We start from the raw sequence: 18564 nt of genomic DNA, 5'->3' as shown, positions 1-18564 counted from the left end.
GAAGGCAGCAGTTAATTTGTGTCTGTCTCTAAATTAAATACATTTTTAAAGGGGCTAGGTATTTAGCCTAGCAGTTAAAGTGCTGGTTAATACACCCACATCTTATTGGAGTATCTCAGTTTGATACTCAGTTCTAGCTCCTGACTCCCATTTCCTTCCTGCTAACACAGACCTTGGAAAGCGAAGGTGGCAAAGGTGACGGGTTAACTTCACACCCATTGTGGGACTACTGACTCCCACATAGGAGACACATATTGAGTTCCTGGCTGCTGGCTTTGTCCAGCTGTTGCAAGCATATGGGGAGTGAATTAGTGGATAGCATATTCATACCTGCCCCTGTGTTTCTCCAAAAAATAAGCAAAAAAAATTTTTTTAAAGGACACAGGCTTTTGAGTCAAAGAATGGAATTTGAATCACTCACATGTGTAACCTTCGGAGTTTCTTAACTTCTCCAATCTTGTTTCCTTATTAAAAATAACTTGCTGTGAGAATTAATGATATACGAATATAGGACTTGGAGTGAGAAAGACCTGGCTTTAAATCCTGTGGGACTTGGCCGGCGCCGCGGCTCACTAGGCTAATCCTCCGCCTAGCGGCGCCGGCAAACCGGGTTCTAGTCCCGGTCGGGGCGCCAGATTCTGTCCCGGTTGCCCCTCTTCCAGGCCAGCTCTCAGCTGTGGCCAGGGAGTGCAGTGGAGGATGGCCCAGGTGCTTGGGCCCTGCACCCCATGGGAGACCAGGAAAAAGCACCTGGCTCCTGGCTCCTGCCATCGGATCAGCACGGTGCGCCGGCCGCGGCGGCCATTGGAGGGTGAACCAACTGTGGGGAGCAATCCGGACTAGACTGAGTTACTGGAATTAAGACTTATTCTATGCATCTGCTCTCCCACAATATGGCGCTGGGAGAGAAGTAAACAGCTTCTGCACAGCTGCCTCCAGTTCAACCAATAAACTGTAGGACTTGCTCCTGATTGGAGGAGAGCAGCGTACTCGGCGTGTGGGCAGCCGAGTTGGGATTGGCGGAGGAGGACTATAAAGGAGGAGAGAGACGGCATGCACCAGGAACATCTAAGGGGAACATCTAGCTGAAGGAACACCTGTGCAGCCCCCGAGAGAACCAGCCGGCGGTGTGCTGCTCCCCTGCGGAAGTGGGGAAAGCGGCCAGGGGGAACTGCCCTTCCACGGAGGTGGAAGGGATAGTAGCCAACCCGGGAAGAACCAGCAGCAAACCCGGGGAGGGCCGAGCAGACGAAAGAACAGCGCAGGGTCCTGTGTTGTTCCTCCACGAAGAGGGGGAGCGACATAATGGTGCCGTGACTCGGATATGAAGCCTAGGCAGGGTTTAGTGTCGTTCCTCCATGAAGAGGGGGAGCGACACCAACGGCAAAGGAAGACCTTTCTCCCTGTCTCTCTCTCTCACTGTCCACTCTGCCTGTCAAAAAAAAAAAAAAAAAAATCCTGTGGGACTTGACAACTCTAAGTCTGTTTCTTTATCTGTATAAAGGGGTTAAGAATAGTTACTAGCTAATATAGCATCAGAAGGATTAAATATGATAAAGTTTACAAAATTCATCTGAACCGGTATCGTTGCTCAAGCCTTCTATGCCTGTAATTTCACAAACATGCACGCGTACAAGCTCCAGGGCATGTCTGAATCAAAACCAAATTCCAAATCCTCTGCAAAAGCAACACAGTATAACAGAAAGGGGCAGTGAATTAAGACACAGGAAGTCTGGGCATTATCATAAACAGGCATGATCACTAGGCTGGTTTCTCATTTGTAAGATAATAGAACCAGATCAAATGATTTCTAAAGCTCTTTCCAACCCAACTGACTTTCCCTGACTCCACTGCTAGACATGAACCGACACTCTACACACCTAATGTCTCAATCTCAAAATATCTGACTGGCTGGTACTACTCATTTTTATAGGTATTTTCATGTTTCTTTTTTAACTAGGTACCACATGAAAACCAAGATAAGTTACTCCCCCAAACTAACATAAAGGAATTGGCCACCCTTTGAAAAACCATTAAACTGATGTGTTTTCTGATTAAAGAATGAGTGGCAAAATTATTGAGACTTTCAATGAATGTGACTAAAAGCTACAAAAAAAGTTGTTAATTAACTGAAGAAATAATATGTCAATTAGATGATGGGGTGATTTCCACTTTTACCATGATCCCGATGACAAATTTTTCCCAGTTGTGGGAACTGGACATCAGTCTTGGTCTGACACTACTAACGTTCACATTACGGAAACCATGTTCTGAGATTCTAGGCTCACCAGCAACCTTCTGTTCATGGTTTGGCTTCCCACAAAGAACTCCTAATAGGAAAAGACAGGTCCCTACTGTCAACGTTTACTTCTTAATGTAAACGAGTGAAGTGGCACTATGATTTTACACACTGGCATCATCTGAACTACCCCTAAGAAACAGACCCACGGGGTGCCTCCCCCAGGATGCCTTAGTACATTCCTCCAGATGGCCCCTGAGACTTCTTGGAACACAATCACAGAATTTTTCCACATTCAGTTTAAAGATTATAAAGTTCTGAAAGGAAGGAATGACATACTTTTCTACATTTCTGAAGCCAGCAATACTGCCAAGCACACAACTCAGTTTGCTGGGTAACTGTGTCTCCATTGTTTCTTACAGTTTCCCTGAAGGCACTCGTTCTTGCATAAAACAATTTTCTATATACCCTTTGGCAGTATCATTTGGATATTCTGGATACATGACAAATACTGTGTTAAGAAAAGGAAGGAAAGTAACAGAGAGCCAGGAAACTGGTAAAGAACGAGAGACAAAGTAAAACCCCACAATTTCTTTCACCAAGGCTTTTTTTGGCACCTCTTCCCTTGTAACTGATTTTTAGTCTCTGTTATCTGCACCCACAGCCAAGCAGGTATGAGCCAACTAGAAATTGGCAATCTGAATATACTGCCTCAAGTCCCCCAGCCTGAGGCTACAGCATTTCTAGGAATAAAGTTACCTGTTACATAGAAGACTTATATTCACACACTACACTCTTAGTACTAAAAAGAGAAATTCACTATTTAGAGTAGACCAAAATGGTTGGGTATGAGGCTCTGGACTACCTTTTAACATCAGTGCCATATAATTCCATATACAAGGATAAGTTAGTGACTAGAAGTAATAATTAGAAGCAGCCATTCATTCATTCTGTAAAATTCACTAAACTTCTGCTCTGAGCCAGGTCACATGTTAGAATTTAGAGTTAAAAGTATCAAGAGACATTATATCCCTTGCCTTCAGAGAGTACGCAGACAAGCAAATAAAACAAATGAAAGCAGTTTTATGTTGAATTTAAGATTATTATCTTTCTGCAGAAGTGAGGATTTTATTTGCCTTTCCTTTCAGGTCTGGAATTGAGAATAAGCATGAAGCAGTGATCCAGCACTGTGCCTCAAAGATCTTCATGTGAGGAAGTAAATGACATTTGACTTTGTTACATTTAAAAGCATGGTAGAGACACATAACATCAATAATTTTTTTTATTTGCAAAGCACTTTACAATTTATACAATACTTTCATCACATCCATTATCTAATTGAATTCTTAGCCCTGTAAGGTATGTAAAGATCATTATCTCCTCTCAGGATAAACTGTTTAGAGAAGTGACATGCCATAATTTACAAACCTAGTTATTTAGTAAAAGAAACCTAGATTTTTTTATTCTTAAAGTTAATTTTTGTTTTATCATGATGCTCAAATTTCGAAGAAAAATCAAATGACTCATTTACAGTCATTCTTAGAAATGTGTACAAGATCTTCAAAATAATAAGCACATTTAATTATTGTAGTTTCCCTTCAATCTGAAAAATTATGCAAAATAACACATGAAATGATTTGTGAAGACTTAAAAATTCTCATAGTGCCCATTCTTAACCTTCCCAAAATCTGTTCACATATCAATACACTCTGATGTGCCAATAATTTACGTCAAGAATATTTTATGATTAAAAAACAGTCTGTGAAATTATGATGTTTCCTACAAAGTCACTGTGTAGGTTTTTCAAATAAACTTGAAAAGCTGAGGGAGCTCTCCCAGAAACCACTTCACTATCTGGGAGCCAGTTACCCTGTTGCTTCATTTTCAAGTACACAGTTGGATAATTCATTGATAGTACAAAAATTCAAGTTTTCTCAACCCTTAAAACACTGAGATAATTATTCAAGTAAAAAGGAAAAGCCATTCGGCTCAAAAGAATTTATCCAGCAATAAAACTTAAAGAAACCCTTTTCCAAAATGGAGTTTGTGGTAAGAGTAAACAGGTCCATGAAAACTGCAAATATTCCCTGTGGTGTAAGACAGTGCTCTCAGGGAAGTGCAGCTCTAGTTATCTCTAATTCTGTTTCAACTCTAAGAGGAAAAAACACACCTGCACTGAAACCACCGCATAAACACACACAACTGATTTACAAATGTAACAATCAGTATAACCTTATTTTAAAAATTTACTATGAAATAATTTTAACACAATCACCAAAAGCACGTTCCTCCTCTGATACCAGTCACTTACCATATAAAGTTAGAAGAGTTATCCAAGGTAACAGAGTCTAAAAATACATTTTTTTTTCTCATGCTGAACTACTCGGATTAGTATTTAATCCCAAACATCATCAGGTTTTGCTTTAAAAATGCCAGGATAAAAAGATTAGTGAAATGCAAACTCTCAAAACCTACCATCTAGAAATGCCCCTGCCACTAAAGACTTTTATGACTGTCCAGGTGCATACCCTCATCCCCAACAGCACACTTATCACAAACTAAAGTAAAAACAAAGCAGACAATGACTGCGTGAGGATAACGGAATTGATTTCTGGAAGAAACATTAGAGTTTTATACAGTATAATGAAGGCAAGGTAAACTGGAAGGATACCTAATGATTAAACAAGTATTTTTCTTTAAAATTACAGCATCTGCTTAGTTTCTACTTGAGTTTTGGGCTTGAGACAATCACAAAGATCCCAATGTGAAAAAAAACCCTCCAATAAAATCCAAATTTGTTATAAGAATGTAAACATTTTTAATTGAAAGTGCCCTTTCTGGTCATTAAAAAGCCAAGTTGGGGGTCAGTGTTTAGCCTAACAATTAAGCCACCCACACCTCACATCTGAGATACCTGGTCTGATAACTGGCTCCAGTTCCTGACTTCAGCTTCTTTCTAATACAGACTTAGGGAGGCAGAGACAGCAAGCAACTGGGTTCCTGCCACCCACCTAGGAGACCTGGATTGAGCTCCAGATCCCATCCTAGTCACTGCGGGCATTTGGGGGAGTGAACAAGCAGATAGGAGCCCTCTCTCTCAAATAAATAAATACCAAGTTTAAGGAAAAACGGAATTAAAAGCTTAGCTTAAAAAAAAAAAAGCTTCATTGGCCATTACTAAAACTTAAAATATTCTTTTCCATTCTCAAAACCTTTTCCTAAAGAAAAAAATGATCAATTTTCTATAAAAATTAAAACTTTTAAGATTCCCATATTTGCTGAACTAAAAATTTACAAACTGAAAATCTGAACAGGTTATACTCTGTTACATATAAAATAAGACAGATTTTTAAAGATTTGTATAACATAAATAAAGAGAAAAGATATGCAACTATATTTTTCACAACCAAACAGAAAAGGTTTTCCACTTGAAATGACAATTTAACAAAGTAATTTCTAACATAATCTGCAATTTCAGTATGAGTTCTAAATTCTGAAAATGCTTGGAATAAAATTTGATAACACTAGATAAAGACAGCCAGAAAGCTTTTGGGAAGAGCCCAGAATCTGAAGTTCAAAATGTTTTATACAATAAAAATTTAAATACAACATATTTAAGTTTAAAATAAAATTTAAAACTTTAAGAACACTGTCAATTATTTTAAAAGGGGGAGGGGGCTTCTAAAATCATGATGAAAAATCAAAGCATGTTTGCCTGTTTTATAAATACTTGTGTCCTTTCTTGGATTTAGGAATCCATTTTAGCCCATGTCCCTTGGAGTTCTTCCATCTTTCATCTCACTGAACAGCACTGTCACATTCAGATTATAACATCCAGCCAAAGGCAGAGATCAAGTATTTCCCCTGAATATTTCCAAAACATGAAAACGAGTAGAAAAGCAGAGGAAATCCTCTCATGCGGGGAGCTGCTGGAAATCTTTCTCTCCTTTTAGAAAAATAAACCTCTTGCTCCAAAAGGTGAAAACATCACCATCATATGAAAACACATAACCACTTACAATAATAATTCCACACAACAATGAAATCCTATAGATTTTGCTAGTACTTCAGAAAAACAAAAACCAGGAAAAAAAGGAAATGATAAAGAACTGTATGGCAAAGGATTTTTTTTTTTTTTTCAGAAAAAGAACAGCAACAGAAGACATAGATTTGCCAAAAATCCCCCCACCCTTCAAATGTGGATTCCTTAACACTAACTGAAAAAGTTTTATAATATAATCAGTTGATGCCAAATTAGTTGATTCTGTTTAAGTATAAAGAAAATACCTGAATTAATTTCCTCTATTTTAAAAATGAGTTGGTTCAGTATATATTTTTGATCCAGTTACTTATGAAACCATTCTCCCTGCTGTGCCACTATCTCAAAAATCTTTGGAATAAAAAGAACACTACAGACACAATTTTCACATACCTTTATCATTTACAACTCTCAGTCTATTTATTTTTTAGCTTAAACATACTTTACTGTAAAAGGGAAAACTAATTCAATTCAAATATTCTCAACGTACACATACACAATGTACATATACACGAAGGCATCACTTCTCTGCACACAAATCTTTAGATTTCTGCAAAGTATGACACAAAAAGTTGCTTGGGTTTCATAAACTAAATGATTTAACTAATTTTGCTTTATGGTTCCTTAAAAAATTCTAAAACTATTCTACAACTATTCACATTATTCATCCCACTGAGAAGTCTCTCATGAGAATAAAACATAAAACATTTAACTTTCTAAATGATAGTGTTGAAAATTACAGAGCAGTTATACTTCCATATGTAAAAAATAAATTAAAAATCCTTTTAATTAATCAGTATATTCTAATATTCCCTGTTAAAAGAAGTCAATTGCACATGAAGCCGAAGTAGCTGGAAAGAATCCAGAAAAGCAACAAGAAAATGACTTTTCAAAATGCTGACGCCGTTCACACCCAGGTTCAGTCATGCCAGCTGGAGAGAGGTGTTAGATATGGCTTTATTCCTTTTAAATCTGAGAACTGTAGTCATTTCCATGACATTTCAAAAATTGGAACCTAGAGCAATTTATCTTCCTGATACTGACTCTTGTGATTCAAAAGCGTTTTCAGAAAATCGTATCTGTAAACTTAGAAGGCGTCTGGACGGATCATTTGCTAGCTATCACTTACAGTCCAATTATCCTGTCCTGGATTTCCTAGTTCACTAGGAATATAAAGAGATAAAAAGGAGGGGGAAAAAGGGCCACACACAGAGTGACCAAATACGTGATTCATCTCAGACGTGACATCCATTTAGGGGGCCTTTGCTCCTAACTGTGTAAGGATCCTTGGCTGTGGTCTGACCTGTACAAGAAGTACACATGGCCCCGGAGAGGTGCTTCAGTCCCCTTTGGAAGACACTGTTGGAGAGACTATAAATGACACAATTGCAGAAACTGTTACTGATAGCAAGCCAGGTGGTCAAGAAGGATGCAAAGCGGTTGCTGTGGCCAGTGGAGCTTTCCAACAAGAAGTAGATGATATACGGCAACCAGAGGATGTAAAATACACTAGTGATGCGGAACAGGACCATAGCATAGCGCTTGTCTGGACAGGCCTGCACTTCCCCAGTCTCCCCACTCTGGCTGCTGAAGCGGGCTTGCCTTTCGCTGATTTCCTTTGTGTGCTGTTGGCAGATGCGGAAGATGTTGAAATAGGTGAAGCAGACAATGAGGGCAGCTGGGGCATATAGCATCATCACGATGAACAGGGTGAAGTAGGGATCGGTGTGCCAGGACTCTGCACACCACTGAAACACATCTCCATGATATCCAGGTTTGCCCCAGTGGAAAAAGGAAGGCAGGAAGACCAGGCTGGAATAAAGCCAAATCAGGAAAATACACAGACGTAGCCTCCAGGGTGTCACCAGTGTGTTATAGGTTAAAGGTTTAGTGATGGCAATGTATCTATCAATGCTGATACAGGCCAGAGAGGCCATGGAGACACTCTTCAGAACTGACACTACAAAACCAAATATCTGGCAAGACAGTGACTCCTCTACTGGAAGGGGGTAGTGCAGGAGTGATAAAGAAGGGACCAGGCAGCTTACCCCAACCAAAAGGTCAGCATATGCCATAGTCTGGATAAAGTAACTTGTGGTGTGATGGTTTAGCAAAGGTGCACAATGAGATACAAAAATCACAATGATGTTGCCAGAAATGATCAATACAGTTAGAAAAACAATAATCAGCACTTCCAAAAGGCAAAAGTCGACAGTTTCCAAATAACCAAGTGCCAAGAGGCAAAAAGGGCGGCTGCTCTGATTACCATCCAAGGTGGAGCTGGAGTTCATCTTGAGCTCAGGAGCCATCTCTCACTTCATGCTGCCGCTTGGCTGCTGCCAGCAGTTCGAAGGAGCAGCTCCTGTCATTGCGGTCAGCTCTGCATGTGTGTAATAATGGCAGAGGAGCCTTAGTCCCCAAGTTCCTGATGCTGCCGCTCTGGTGCATTGTCTGCAGAGCAATTCCCCTTTAAATCCTTCCTGGAACAGGGAGAGCCAGCAGCAGCTGTGTGGCCAGTCTCAGATGTGGCCATGGTGCCAGGTTCACCACACACATAGCACCAGGGGGGTAAGGCAAGCTCTGGGGGGCAACATCTTCAGGCCAAGTGAGGGCAGGGAGAAGGGGCGGAAGAGAAGGAAGGTTAGGAGCTTCAGCAGGAGTTGTAATGAGTCTCCTCTGAACAGCTGACAGAAGAAAAGGAGAGAGCATTTTATATTTTGCATTCAGTGCCCTAATCAAAGAACTCGGCTAGCCCAGACTGGCATTACCCTCCCACTCTACCCCTCCTAGCACCACTATTCACCATTACCTTCAATTACACCCCTATGTTAATTGCTTCTGACTTTAGAAAGGAGGAGCAGCCACATCAAGCTTTCAGGATCATTATAAAACAAAAGCAATCACAGTCAGATCAATCCACCCCCTTTTTCTTTCATTTGAGCCTTTTGGGGCAGAAAAGAAATTTGCTACAGCATTTCTGAAAACATTTCACTACAATTACCATGAATAAAACTGCCCAAGATAACTTATCTTCCTCACTGAATCCAATGTAATATTTTTGCCTCTTTACAAACATTTCAACAGAATTTATCTGTTTAGCTTAATTTCAGAATATTACCTGTAATTCTGCATGCTGCAATCCAAACAAAAGCCACAACATATCCTTAACAGAAAGCCTTGCAAAGCAGGAATGTGGTTCAGCCCTGAGTACTGCAGAATTGAGACAGAGAGGGAGGGGAAAAGAAGTAGGAGGGGAAACAGGGAGGAGAGGGGGCTTGGGAAAAGGAAGAAAGGAGGAGGGGAAAGAAGACGCATGTGCATGAACACACTCTGGCATCTTTGGCAATTCATTATAATTCATCACCAGAGAGGTGCACCCCGATATGCGGACTGCACAGTGGAGCGGGGTGGGGGGGGAGGCGGGGGAGGGCGGGGGGGGGCTGACTTTGTATGGCTGCAGTGCAGCATTTGAAAGCTGTTTCCTCGTCTGTCTGGAATCCCCCTTTTAGCAGATAAGCAGAATTTCTACTGGTAGCAAGAAGGGGTAATAGCCAGGATAGAGTCAGAAATTAAACTGAAACACACTGCCTGAGGGGTAATGGTGAGGGGAAATTCCTATTTTCTTGTGACATTTTCCAAACAAAGAGCAATATTAAAGAAAGGAAGTACGTGAACAGTACACAGTAACCTAGAAAACATAATTCAGCTGCACAATAAGTCCTAGCTGGAAGACTAAAAATTCAGTACTAGTCATCTTCCTCATGATTTCCTGGATATTGGCCAATATTAAGAAACTTTAAAATCTGTTTTTTCCCCAAGGGAAAAATAAAGAAAATATTACCAATTCTGAGTTCTCCAGAAATAGCACACACTTAGGAAGTGTACCTATCTCCATCCAACCTCAAAAATTACAAGAAGCTTCATGAATATGCACACTTGTTTCTATTTAGAATAATGAAAATTGGGTTTATATTGTGTTTTTTCTGGTAGTGTCATAAATGATGACACTTTTCAGGTCACCGGGAGTGTGGTGCTAGGGAACCATGTTGGCATTTCTAAGCATTGCAGGAGGTCTGCACACCTGGTAGAGAAATACTTCGTGATTCAACTGGTATTTTTCATTTATTTTATACAAATGCTTTCTCACTGCAGGTAAATGACCATTCATAATTGGAATTCAATGAATTTATATTTTAAATCTGAAGCACTTTCTACCCATATAACATGTTAGTACATGAAGGCAAAGAAATAAAAAAATCTATTACAATATAAGCCTGATGAGCAATGTTTGACAAAGTGTTGATAGAAAACTAGGGAAAGTACAGCACAGTAAAAAGACCAACAGTACCAAAGTACCCATCTGGTTCAAATCCTGCTCTAATATTACGTACTCCTAGCCTCAGTTTAATCATCTGAAAAATGAGGACAAAAATCCCTATGTCACAGCATCGTTTAAAAAACAGACAGTGGGGGCAGGTGCTCTGGCATAGCAAGTAAAGCCACTGCCTGCAGTGCTGGCATCACATATGGGTGCCAGTTAAAATCTCGGCTGCTCCATTAATGATCCAGCTCTCTGCTATGGCCTGGGAAAGCAGTAGAAGATGGCCCAAGTCCTTGGGACCCTGAACCCACGTGGGAGACCCGGAAGAAGCTTCTGGCTCCTGATTTCAGATCGGCCCAGCTCCAGGTGTTGCAACCATTTGGGGAGTGAACCAGCAGATAGAAGATGTCTCTCTATCTCCCTCTCCCTTTTTGTAACTCTGCCTTTCAAATAAATAAATAAATAAATAAATAAATCTTTAAAAAAAAAAAAAGACAGTGTATACAAAATGGTTTCCCCAACACCTAGTACATAGGGAGTGCCTATATAACTAAAACAGCCAATGTTCCCCACCAATCGTGCTACACTGCTTGATGCTTGCCTCCTCTGAATCAAGAAGAACCACAGCTTGCTGTAACTGCCAATTCCATAGCACACAATGCCTCTCTACTCAAAAACATTTAGGCTACTCATATGCAAAGCAGTAAAGGTATCTGGAAGAGGGCTGGCGCTGTGGCACAGTGAGTAAAGCTGCTGCTTGCAAGGCCAGCATCCCATATGGACTCTGGTTTGTGTCCTGACTGCTCTACTTCTGATCCAGCTCCCTGCTGATAGCCTGGGAAAAGCTCTGGAAGACAGCCCATACGGGAGACCAGGATGAAGCTTCCGGCTCCTGACTTCGCCCTGGCCCAGCGCTGGCTGTTGCGGCCATCTGGTGAGTGTACCAGCAGATGGAAGATTCTCTCTCTCTGCCTCTGTTTCTTCCTCTCTCTCTCTGTAACTCTTTTAAATGCACAAATGAATAACTCCTGAAAAAAGAATAAATATATCTGGAAACAAGGAATGATAATAAGCATCAATTATTCCCTCAACATAAACAATTTCTTTGTCTAGGCCTCCAGCCCTGAGTTCATCCTGTGTTGCCTTTTCTATCTATGATTTGCCTGTTACATATCCTCTACTTGATTGGCGTGCACAGATTTTATCCAACGTATGTTCAAAGCTAAATACATTTTTCCTGCCAAACAAGCTTCTCATTTCCCCCAACACTTCCCCAGGCTCTCTGGTATGAAATTTAGCAACCATTATGATCACTCCCTTAATTAGTCTCTCTTCACAGTCACCAATTCCTAGGAATCTTTTTTTTTTTTTTTTTTTGAGAAACGAAACGAAAAACCTTTATTTCTGCTCACACCTAAATCATTCCATGACTTTACCATGTATATTGTCCTTAAGTGATCGTACAGTATATATACCCTAGAAAACTAGAACATACTTTTAAGAATGAAAAAATTAGGGGTGGCATTGTTGTATAACAGGTTAAGCCACTGACCACAATGCCAGCATCCCATACAGGTGCCGGTTTAAGTCCTGGCTGCTCCACTTCTGATCCAGCTCCCTGCCAAAGTGCCTGGGAAAGCAACAGAAGATGGCCCCAGTGCTTGGGCCCCTGCACCCACATGGGAGAACCAGATGAAGTTTCTGACTCCTAGCTTCAGCCTTGCCCAGGCCTGACCATTGCAGCCATTTGGGGAGTAAACCAGCAGATGGAAGATATCTCTAGCTCTCTGTCCCACTGTTTGCCATAACTCTACCATTCAAATTAAAAAAATACATCCTTTAGGGGCTAGCGTTGTGGTGTAGTGGGTAAAAGCCGTGACCTGCCATGCTGACATCCCATATGGGCACTGGTTTGAGTCCAGGCTGCTCCACTTCTGATCCAGCTCTCTGCTATGGCCTGGGAAAGCAGTAGAAGATGGCCAGTCCTTGGGCCCTTGCACCCACGTGGGAGACCCAGAAGAAGCTCCAGGCTCCTGGCTTCGGACTGGCGCAGCTCTGGCTGTTGTGGTCAACTGGGGAATGAACTAGTGGATGGAAGACCTCTCTCTCTCTCTCTGCCTCTCCTTTTCTCTCTGTGTAACTCTGACTTTCAAATAAATAAATCCTAAAAAAAAAAGTGGATAGATTACTGTAAAAAAAAATAAATCTTTTAAAAAATGAAAACACTGCTTAACTGTTTCTTTGCTAAATGTTTATTCCTTCCCTCACAGAATTGTTACCAAAAAAGCCCAATTAATTGCTAAATCATTACTTATGAATAGGAAAGTCTGAATACAATCTCAAGATATACTGAAGAAAATGTAATGTAAGCTTGGAATCCACCTTCATGAGTTGGATGAAATGCTAATACAGTGACACTAGATGACCAGGCGCAAAATCATAGACACAAGACGGCTACAGATCCCACTCGCATACACACAAAAATGCAAATTTGCATTTCTTTTTTTTTCCTTCAAAATTGTACTGAAGCCAACTGCCACCAATCTCCTTTGGGTTTCCCTCTCTTGGAAGCCCTCCTCCATGCTGCTCTGGCTGGAGGTCGTTGATTCTAATAAATACTTTTAAATCTCAAAACAAACAAGCAAATAAACAAACAAACAAATGACAGAATACCCAGCTTACCAGCTTTACTTTTTTAAACCTAAGCTTAACATTACATATTTAATAATTTAACTGTCAAAACTTACTAAATTAACAGCTTTCATGCACAGCTACAGCCTTAACTTATATTAAACCAGAAATGTATCACCATTAATACATCAGTATCTTTCACCACCAGATACTGTAAGTAATGAAACTGCTTCTGCAGAAGATTCATCCTGGCAATGTTAACTTCACTGTAGGCTGACACTACTTGGCTCACATTTCAAACGCAATGGAAAAGCAGATTCATGCTGGTGTTAGTATACAATTTTGTCCTACCACTACCAAAGAGTCACGGCTCACCTTGAATTACATTTAGTAAAAATAAAAAGTAGATACAGAGATGTACAACAATTTTTTTTTTTTTGACAGGCAGAGTGGACAGTAAGAGAGAGGGACACAGAGAAAGGTCTTCCTTTTGCCGTTGGTTCACCCTCCAATGGCCGCCGCGGCCGGCGCACCGCGCTGATCCGATGGCAGGAGCCAGGAGCCAGGTGCTTTTCCTGGTCTCCCATGGGGTGCAGGGCCCAAGCACCTGGGCCATCCTCCACTGCACTCCCTGGCCACAGCAGAGGGCTGGCCTGGAAGAGGGGCAACCGGGACAGAATCCGGCGCCCCGACCGGGACTAGAACCTGGTGTGCCGGCACCGCTAGGCGGAGGATTAGCCTAGTGAGCCGCAGCGCCGGCCCGATGTACAACAATTTTAAAGGCAAAAAGGAAAAAAAAAAAAAAAACAAAAAAACAAAAAAACACCAAGGTCCTATTTACTTGGTCCCAACAATAAACTTCAAAGTCTATGACAAACAGGTGCTCCAATGAGCTGTTTATAAATACTTCAGATTTGGTACAATTGTACTGAAAGTTGAGTTCATAAATCTTCAAAAAATGTTCTTATTAATCCTCAAATGGTGCTTACAATAGTTTAACATTTCTGTTAAATGTGTGCTCTGAAACAGTTGTTATCCAAGCGCAGCAGCTGCTCCTCACCATGTATCGTTAGGACTTTAACTGCCCATTTTCTTCAACTTCTACTCTTGACCATTGTTAAAAAATTCTCTCTGTAGTGATTTTTATTGCCATTAACTATTTTAGTAGCTGATTTTTTTTTTCAAAAGACTTTTATTTGAGAGGTAGAGTTACAGAAAGAGAGAGGGAGAGATAGAAAGGTCTTGTATTCCCCAGATGGCCACAACAGCCAGAGCTCAGCCAATCCAGAGCCAGAAGCCAGGAGCTTCTTTTGAGTCTTCTACCTAGGTGCAGGGTTCCAAGCACTTAAGCCATCATTTGGTGCTTTCCCAGGTCATAAGCAGAGAGCTGGATCAAAAGAGGAGCACCTGGGATATGAATTGGTGCCCATATGGGATGCTGGCACCACAGCTGGAGGCTTAGCCTACTAGGCCACGGTGCCAGCCCTGCTGATAGATTTAAAGTTGTCTATCTCACTATCACCAAATGATGTGGAAGAGAATGAAGGGCTCTGTGACCCAGTGACCCAAAAGAAGAATATCCTGTATTAAAAGAAAAAAAAAAATCCACCTTCAAAGAATGGAAATCCACTTGAAGGCAGAGGAAAATGAGCTCGGGCTTTGCCTGTTTCCCCTGGGACCCTTTGATTTCCCCCCCCAAAAATCCTTAAAGAAATGGGTCCTCAAAGAAATCAAATGAAAATGAGTCCCTTCCACCAAAAAATTTTCTGAAGACATCGACTGGAGTATGGAATGTGAAGCTAAACCCAAATGACGGTCATAGAATGTGTTCGCCTCCTCCACCATTCAATCCTTCTTCCCCAATTTGTCATGGATGTCCCATTTTTTAGCATAAGGTAACGCCTCATAGGCCTCAGCTACTTGTCCGAATTTTTCCTCTGCTTCGTCTTTATTCTCAAGATTTTCATCTGTGTGCCACTTCAGCAACCATTTCCTAAATGCCTTTTTAATATTCTTGGGTAAGGCATGTCTCTGCATGCCTAGAAATTCACAGAATCTACCATGTTTTAACAGGTTGTTGGAAAAAGTCCTCCTGGGCCAGGGGTGCAGGCAGCCAGCAGCAGGAAGGAGCAGAGGAAGGGGTAGGGGGCAACGGCCTGGTTTTCTCCCGGCTCCAGCATGGCTGGCTGTTAACTCTAAGAAATCTATTTTTTTTATAATGGTCCTAAAATTTATTTCCTCCTTGAGTTTTTAATTTTACATTTTCATTAACTATCATCTGGACTTCTGGTTTTGTTTGCTTTTGTTGTCTATTCCACTCTGTCTGGTGAAATACCTGAAAGCACACATTTTATCATGGTACTCCTCATACCATTCCCCTCCATGCCAGGGTACTCATTATTTTAATACTTCCCATACACTTTACTTTTGAACCCATATTTGAGTACTTAATAAATACTGAATGAATTAAGTAATGATTGCTGGGAGTTACAGTATTTTAATAATGAGAAAAAGCATTCACCAAAAGTAGGAGTCCAGGTTTTTTGTGAGTTTGGGTATCCAAATTACTCTCTCTACATCTCATGTTGCTCATACATAAAAGTAGACAGCTTTGGGGCAGGCGCCCCATATGGGCCCCGGTTCTAGTCCTGGCTGCTCCTCTTCCAGTCCGGCTCTCTGCTGTGGCCTGGGAAAGTGGTGGAGGATGGCCCAAGTCCTTGTGCCCCTGTACCCACGTGGGAGACCTGGAGGAGGCACCTGGCTCCTGGCTTCAGATCAGTGCAGCTCCGGCAGTTGTGACCATCTGGGGAGTGGACCAACAGAGGGAAGACCTTTCTCTCTCTCCTTCTCACTGTTTGTAACTCTACCTCTCAAATAAATAAATAAAATATTAAAAAAAAAAAAACCTAGACAGCTTTGCCAATAAGAGGGTGGTAATACACTAGTTGATAAATTCACAGAACTAAAAATATAACAACAAGGAGCTGGAACTGTGGCATAGAAGGCTAGACCTCTGTCAGCAGTGCTGGCATCCCACACAGGTGCCAGTTCAAGTCCTGGCTGCTGCACTTCTGATCCAGCTCCCTGCTAATGCACCTGGGAAAGCAGGGGAAGATGGCTCAAGTCCTTGGGACCCTGCACCTACGTGGGAGACAAGGAAGAAGCTCCTGGCTTCGGCCTTGTCCAGCCCTGGCTGTTGTTGCCATTTAGGGAGTGAACCAGCACATGGAAGACTGATCTCTCTTTTCTCTCTCTGTATCTCTGCCTTTCAAATATAAATAATTAAATCTTTAAAAAAACAATAAAAACATAATAAAACTACAAGTTGCTATACTACTATCCTTATTACCTAACAAACACCATTCTAGGGACCACACTGAAAACAGCCATTTAGGAAACTTAAAACAAAACAAAACAAAACACAACCAACCAAATGTCCACATTCACTCGAATTAATCAAGAATAAAATATAACAAAAACCAACTCTATCACTGGATGGTGAAATTATAAGTGATTTTTAAAAATTTCTTCTTTATAGCTTTATGTAATTTCTGAATGTCAAAATTTCTATATACTATTTTTACAATCATGGAGGAAAGAAAAAAAAAAGCCAAAATAAGGCTATTAGTAAATCTAACAAAAAAACTCTGGCTGAATCAAGTCCTTCTAGAGCCAATTAATCTGACCAGAAATGATGACGCCAGGCTTAATTAAGGTACTTTGTGAGGCTCAGTTCCACTTTTCCATAGGCCATCAACTTGAAACAGACCCTCTGAACTGCAGTTCAAAATTCTCACAGAACAAGACTATCATTGGATAAACTGTATGAATTTGCGAATATTTAACAATTTCAGGGGCTGGTGCTGTAGCACAGCAGGTTAACGCCCTGGCCTGAAGTGCCAGCATCCCATATGGGTACCGGCTCGAGACCCGGCTGCTCTGCTTCCAATCCAGCTCTCTGCTATGGCCTGGGAAAGCAGTGGAGGATGGCCCAAGTCCTTGGGTTCCTGCACCTGTGTGGGAGACCCGGAAGAATCCTGGCTCCTGGATTTGGATCAGCGCAGCTCCGGCCCTTACGGCCAACTGGGGAGTGAACCATCAGATGGAGGACCTCTCTCTCTCTGCCTCTCCTCTCTCTGTGTAACTCTGACTTTCAAATAAATAAATTAAAAAAAAAAGTTTCATTTCTGGTTGAATATTTTCTGATCTGCAAAAATTACACTTCTATTTATTTCAACTGAAGAGTTAAAATTGTATATATGCAGGTGTAAAAGGTTAAGCTTAAGCTTACAGGTTTAAACCTTCCTGGTGCAGCTGTGAAAATAAGACAGAGTAAAATAGCACCTTGACAGTAGGGACTCCATTTTGGAGCACTTGAGACTGCATTCTGGGAAAGCACCCCCCCCCCCCCCCCGTGAGACTCTGGTCTGAAACTATGCTCTCAAATAGTCGGACAACAGCAATACACTACATCACCCTTGGCAACGCACAAAAACCCCCTAGCATGATTGCTCAAGCTTAAAAATAAAAAGGTTACACCTGGGTTACCTGAGCTAATAATGAAAATGTGATTTGTCTATGTCTTAAGATCATAATTGCTGATTGTAAGATATTAGCAACCGCTTAGCAACCGTGTATTCTCTCCCCCCTCCCGATTTTGCGGTTTTTGCCTTTATAAACCCTAACCTTTGGTTATTCGGGGCTGCTCTGCTTTTGTATGATCAGGCAGCCCCAGCATGCTGGATAATCAATAAAGCTTCCCTGTGCTGTTTGCATAAGAGACGTGTCTCTTGGTGACGTTTTTCGGGCGGTCGACTCTAACACAACTTAACAGAAATAAATAACAAAGTAATAAATTAAAATGAGAAAATTACACAGCTAAAAAGGAAGAAAGATCAGTTTCTATTTGGCTGAGACAGCACCTTTCTTAGGTCCTGTAATCATGACTCTGTCCTTCGTATCCACTTGGGCCTCATTCCTTTGTAATCATAGCCTCTACCCTAACACCAATGGCTCTACTCCTAACCTGTGTGTATTGATGGTCTTCTCCCCCACTTAATGTTGTATGATTTCAGAATTTCTCCAAAGACAAACCCCTCTACCTGCAAAAGTTGAGTAGCCTTTCTCCCGGTCTTGGTTGGGATAGGCTTTAAACCACGTCCATCAAACTGTCCTCACAAGGGTCCAGAGACACCCCCCCCCCCCCATTTCCTTTCCTCTATGAAATCCTCTCATTACCTGGTTAATACCACTCTTAGGAACATTGGTTGCTATTCTCACCCTGTCTTTTGTACTACAGTGTCTGTTTAAGTGTTTACAGCAGGTGATAATAGA

At 41.3% G+C, this 18564-nt stretch overlaps 2 protein-coding genes and 1 pseudogene across 16 annotated transcripts in view; all 3 read right to left on the bottom strand.

The window, feature by feature from the left end:
- Positions 1–18564, bottom strand: part of RABGAP1 (RAB GTPase activating protein 1) — a 190091-nt gene that overhangs the window by 61336 nt on the left and 110191 nt on the right. For 3 of the 15 annotated variants that reach the window (XM_089302284.1, XM_089302278.1, XM_089302272.1), the window contains one exon: positions 3504–8962. The exons of 11 other annotated variants lie outside the window; for them this stretch is intronic. In XM_089302284.1, coding sequence (XP_089158410.1) covers positions 8822–8962 — 141 coding nt within the window. In that variant the 3' untranslated portion in view covers positions 3504–8821. Of the gene's footprint in view, positions 1–3503; positions 8963–9396; positions 9548–18564 lie in introns of those variants that run through there. One more of the 15 variants, XM_008273354.5, reaches the window with a different exon arrangement.
- On the bottom strand, positions 3504–8587 carry GPR21 (G protein-coupled receptor 21). The gene has a single exon (XM_051855466.3). It carries the CDS (start codon positions 8585–8587, stop codon positions 7514–7516), a length of 1074 nt encoding a protein of 357 aa, XP_051711426.1. The 3' UTR covers positions 3504–7513.
- On the bottom strand, positions 14559–15814 carry LOC149128885 (dnaJ homolog subfamily B member 6 pseudogene; annotated as a pseudogene).

Source organism: Oryctolagus cuniculus, chromosome 1 (assembly GCF_051225735.1).
Source record: "Oryctolagus cuniculus isolate XC-2025 breed Fujian yellow rabbit chromosome 1, ASM5122573v1, whole genome shotgun sequence".
Taxonomy (NCBI): domain Eukaryota; kingdom Metazoa; phylum Chordata; class Mammalia; order Lagomorpha; family Leporidae; genus Oryctolagus; species Oryctolagus cuniculus.
This window is presented reverse-complemented; position numbering and strand designations above follow the sequence as displayed.

Bases quoted from the DNA above. Each gene is read 5' to 3' on its own strand.
- GPR21 (XM_051855466.3), bottom strand. From the start codon at position 8,587: ATGGCTCCTGAGCTCAAGATGAACTCCAGCTCCACCTTGGATGGTAAT.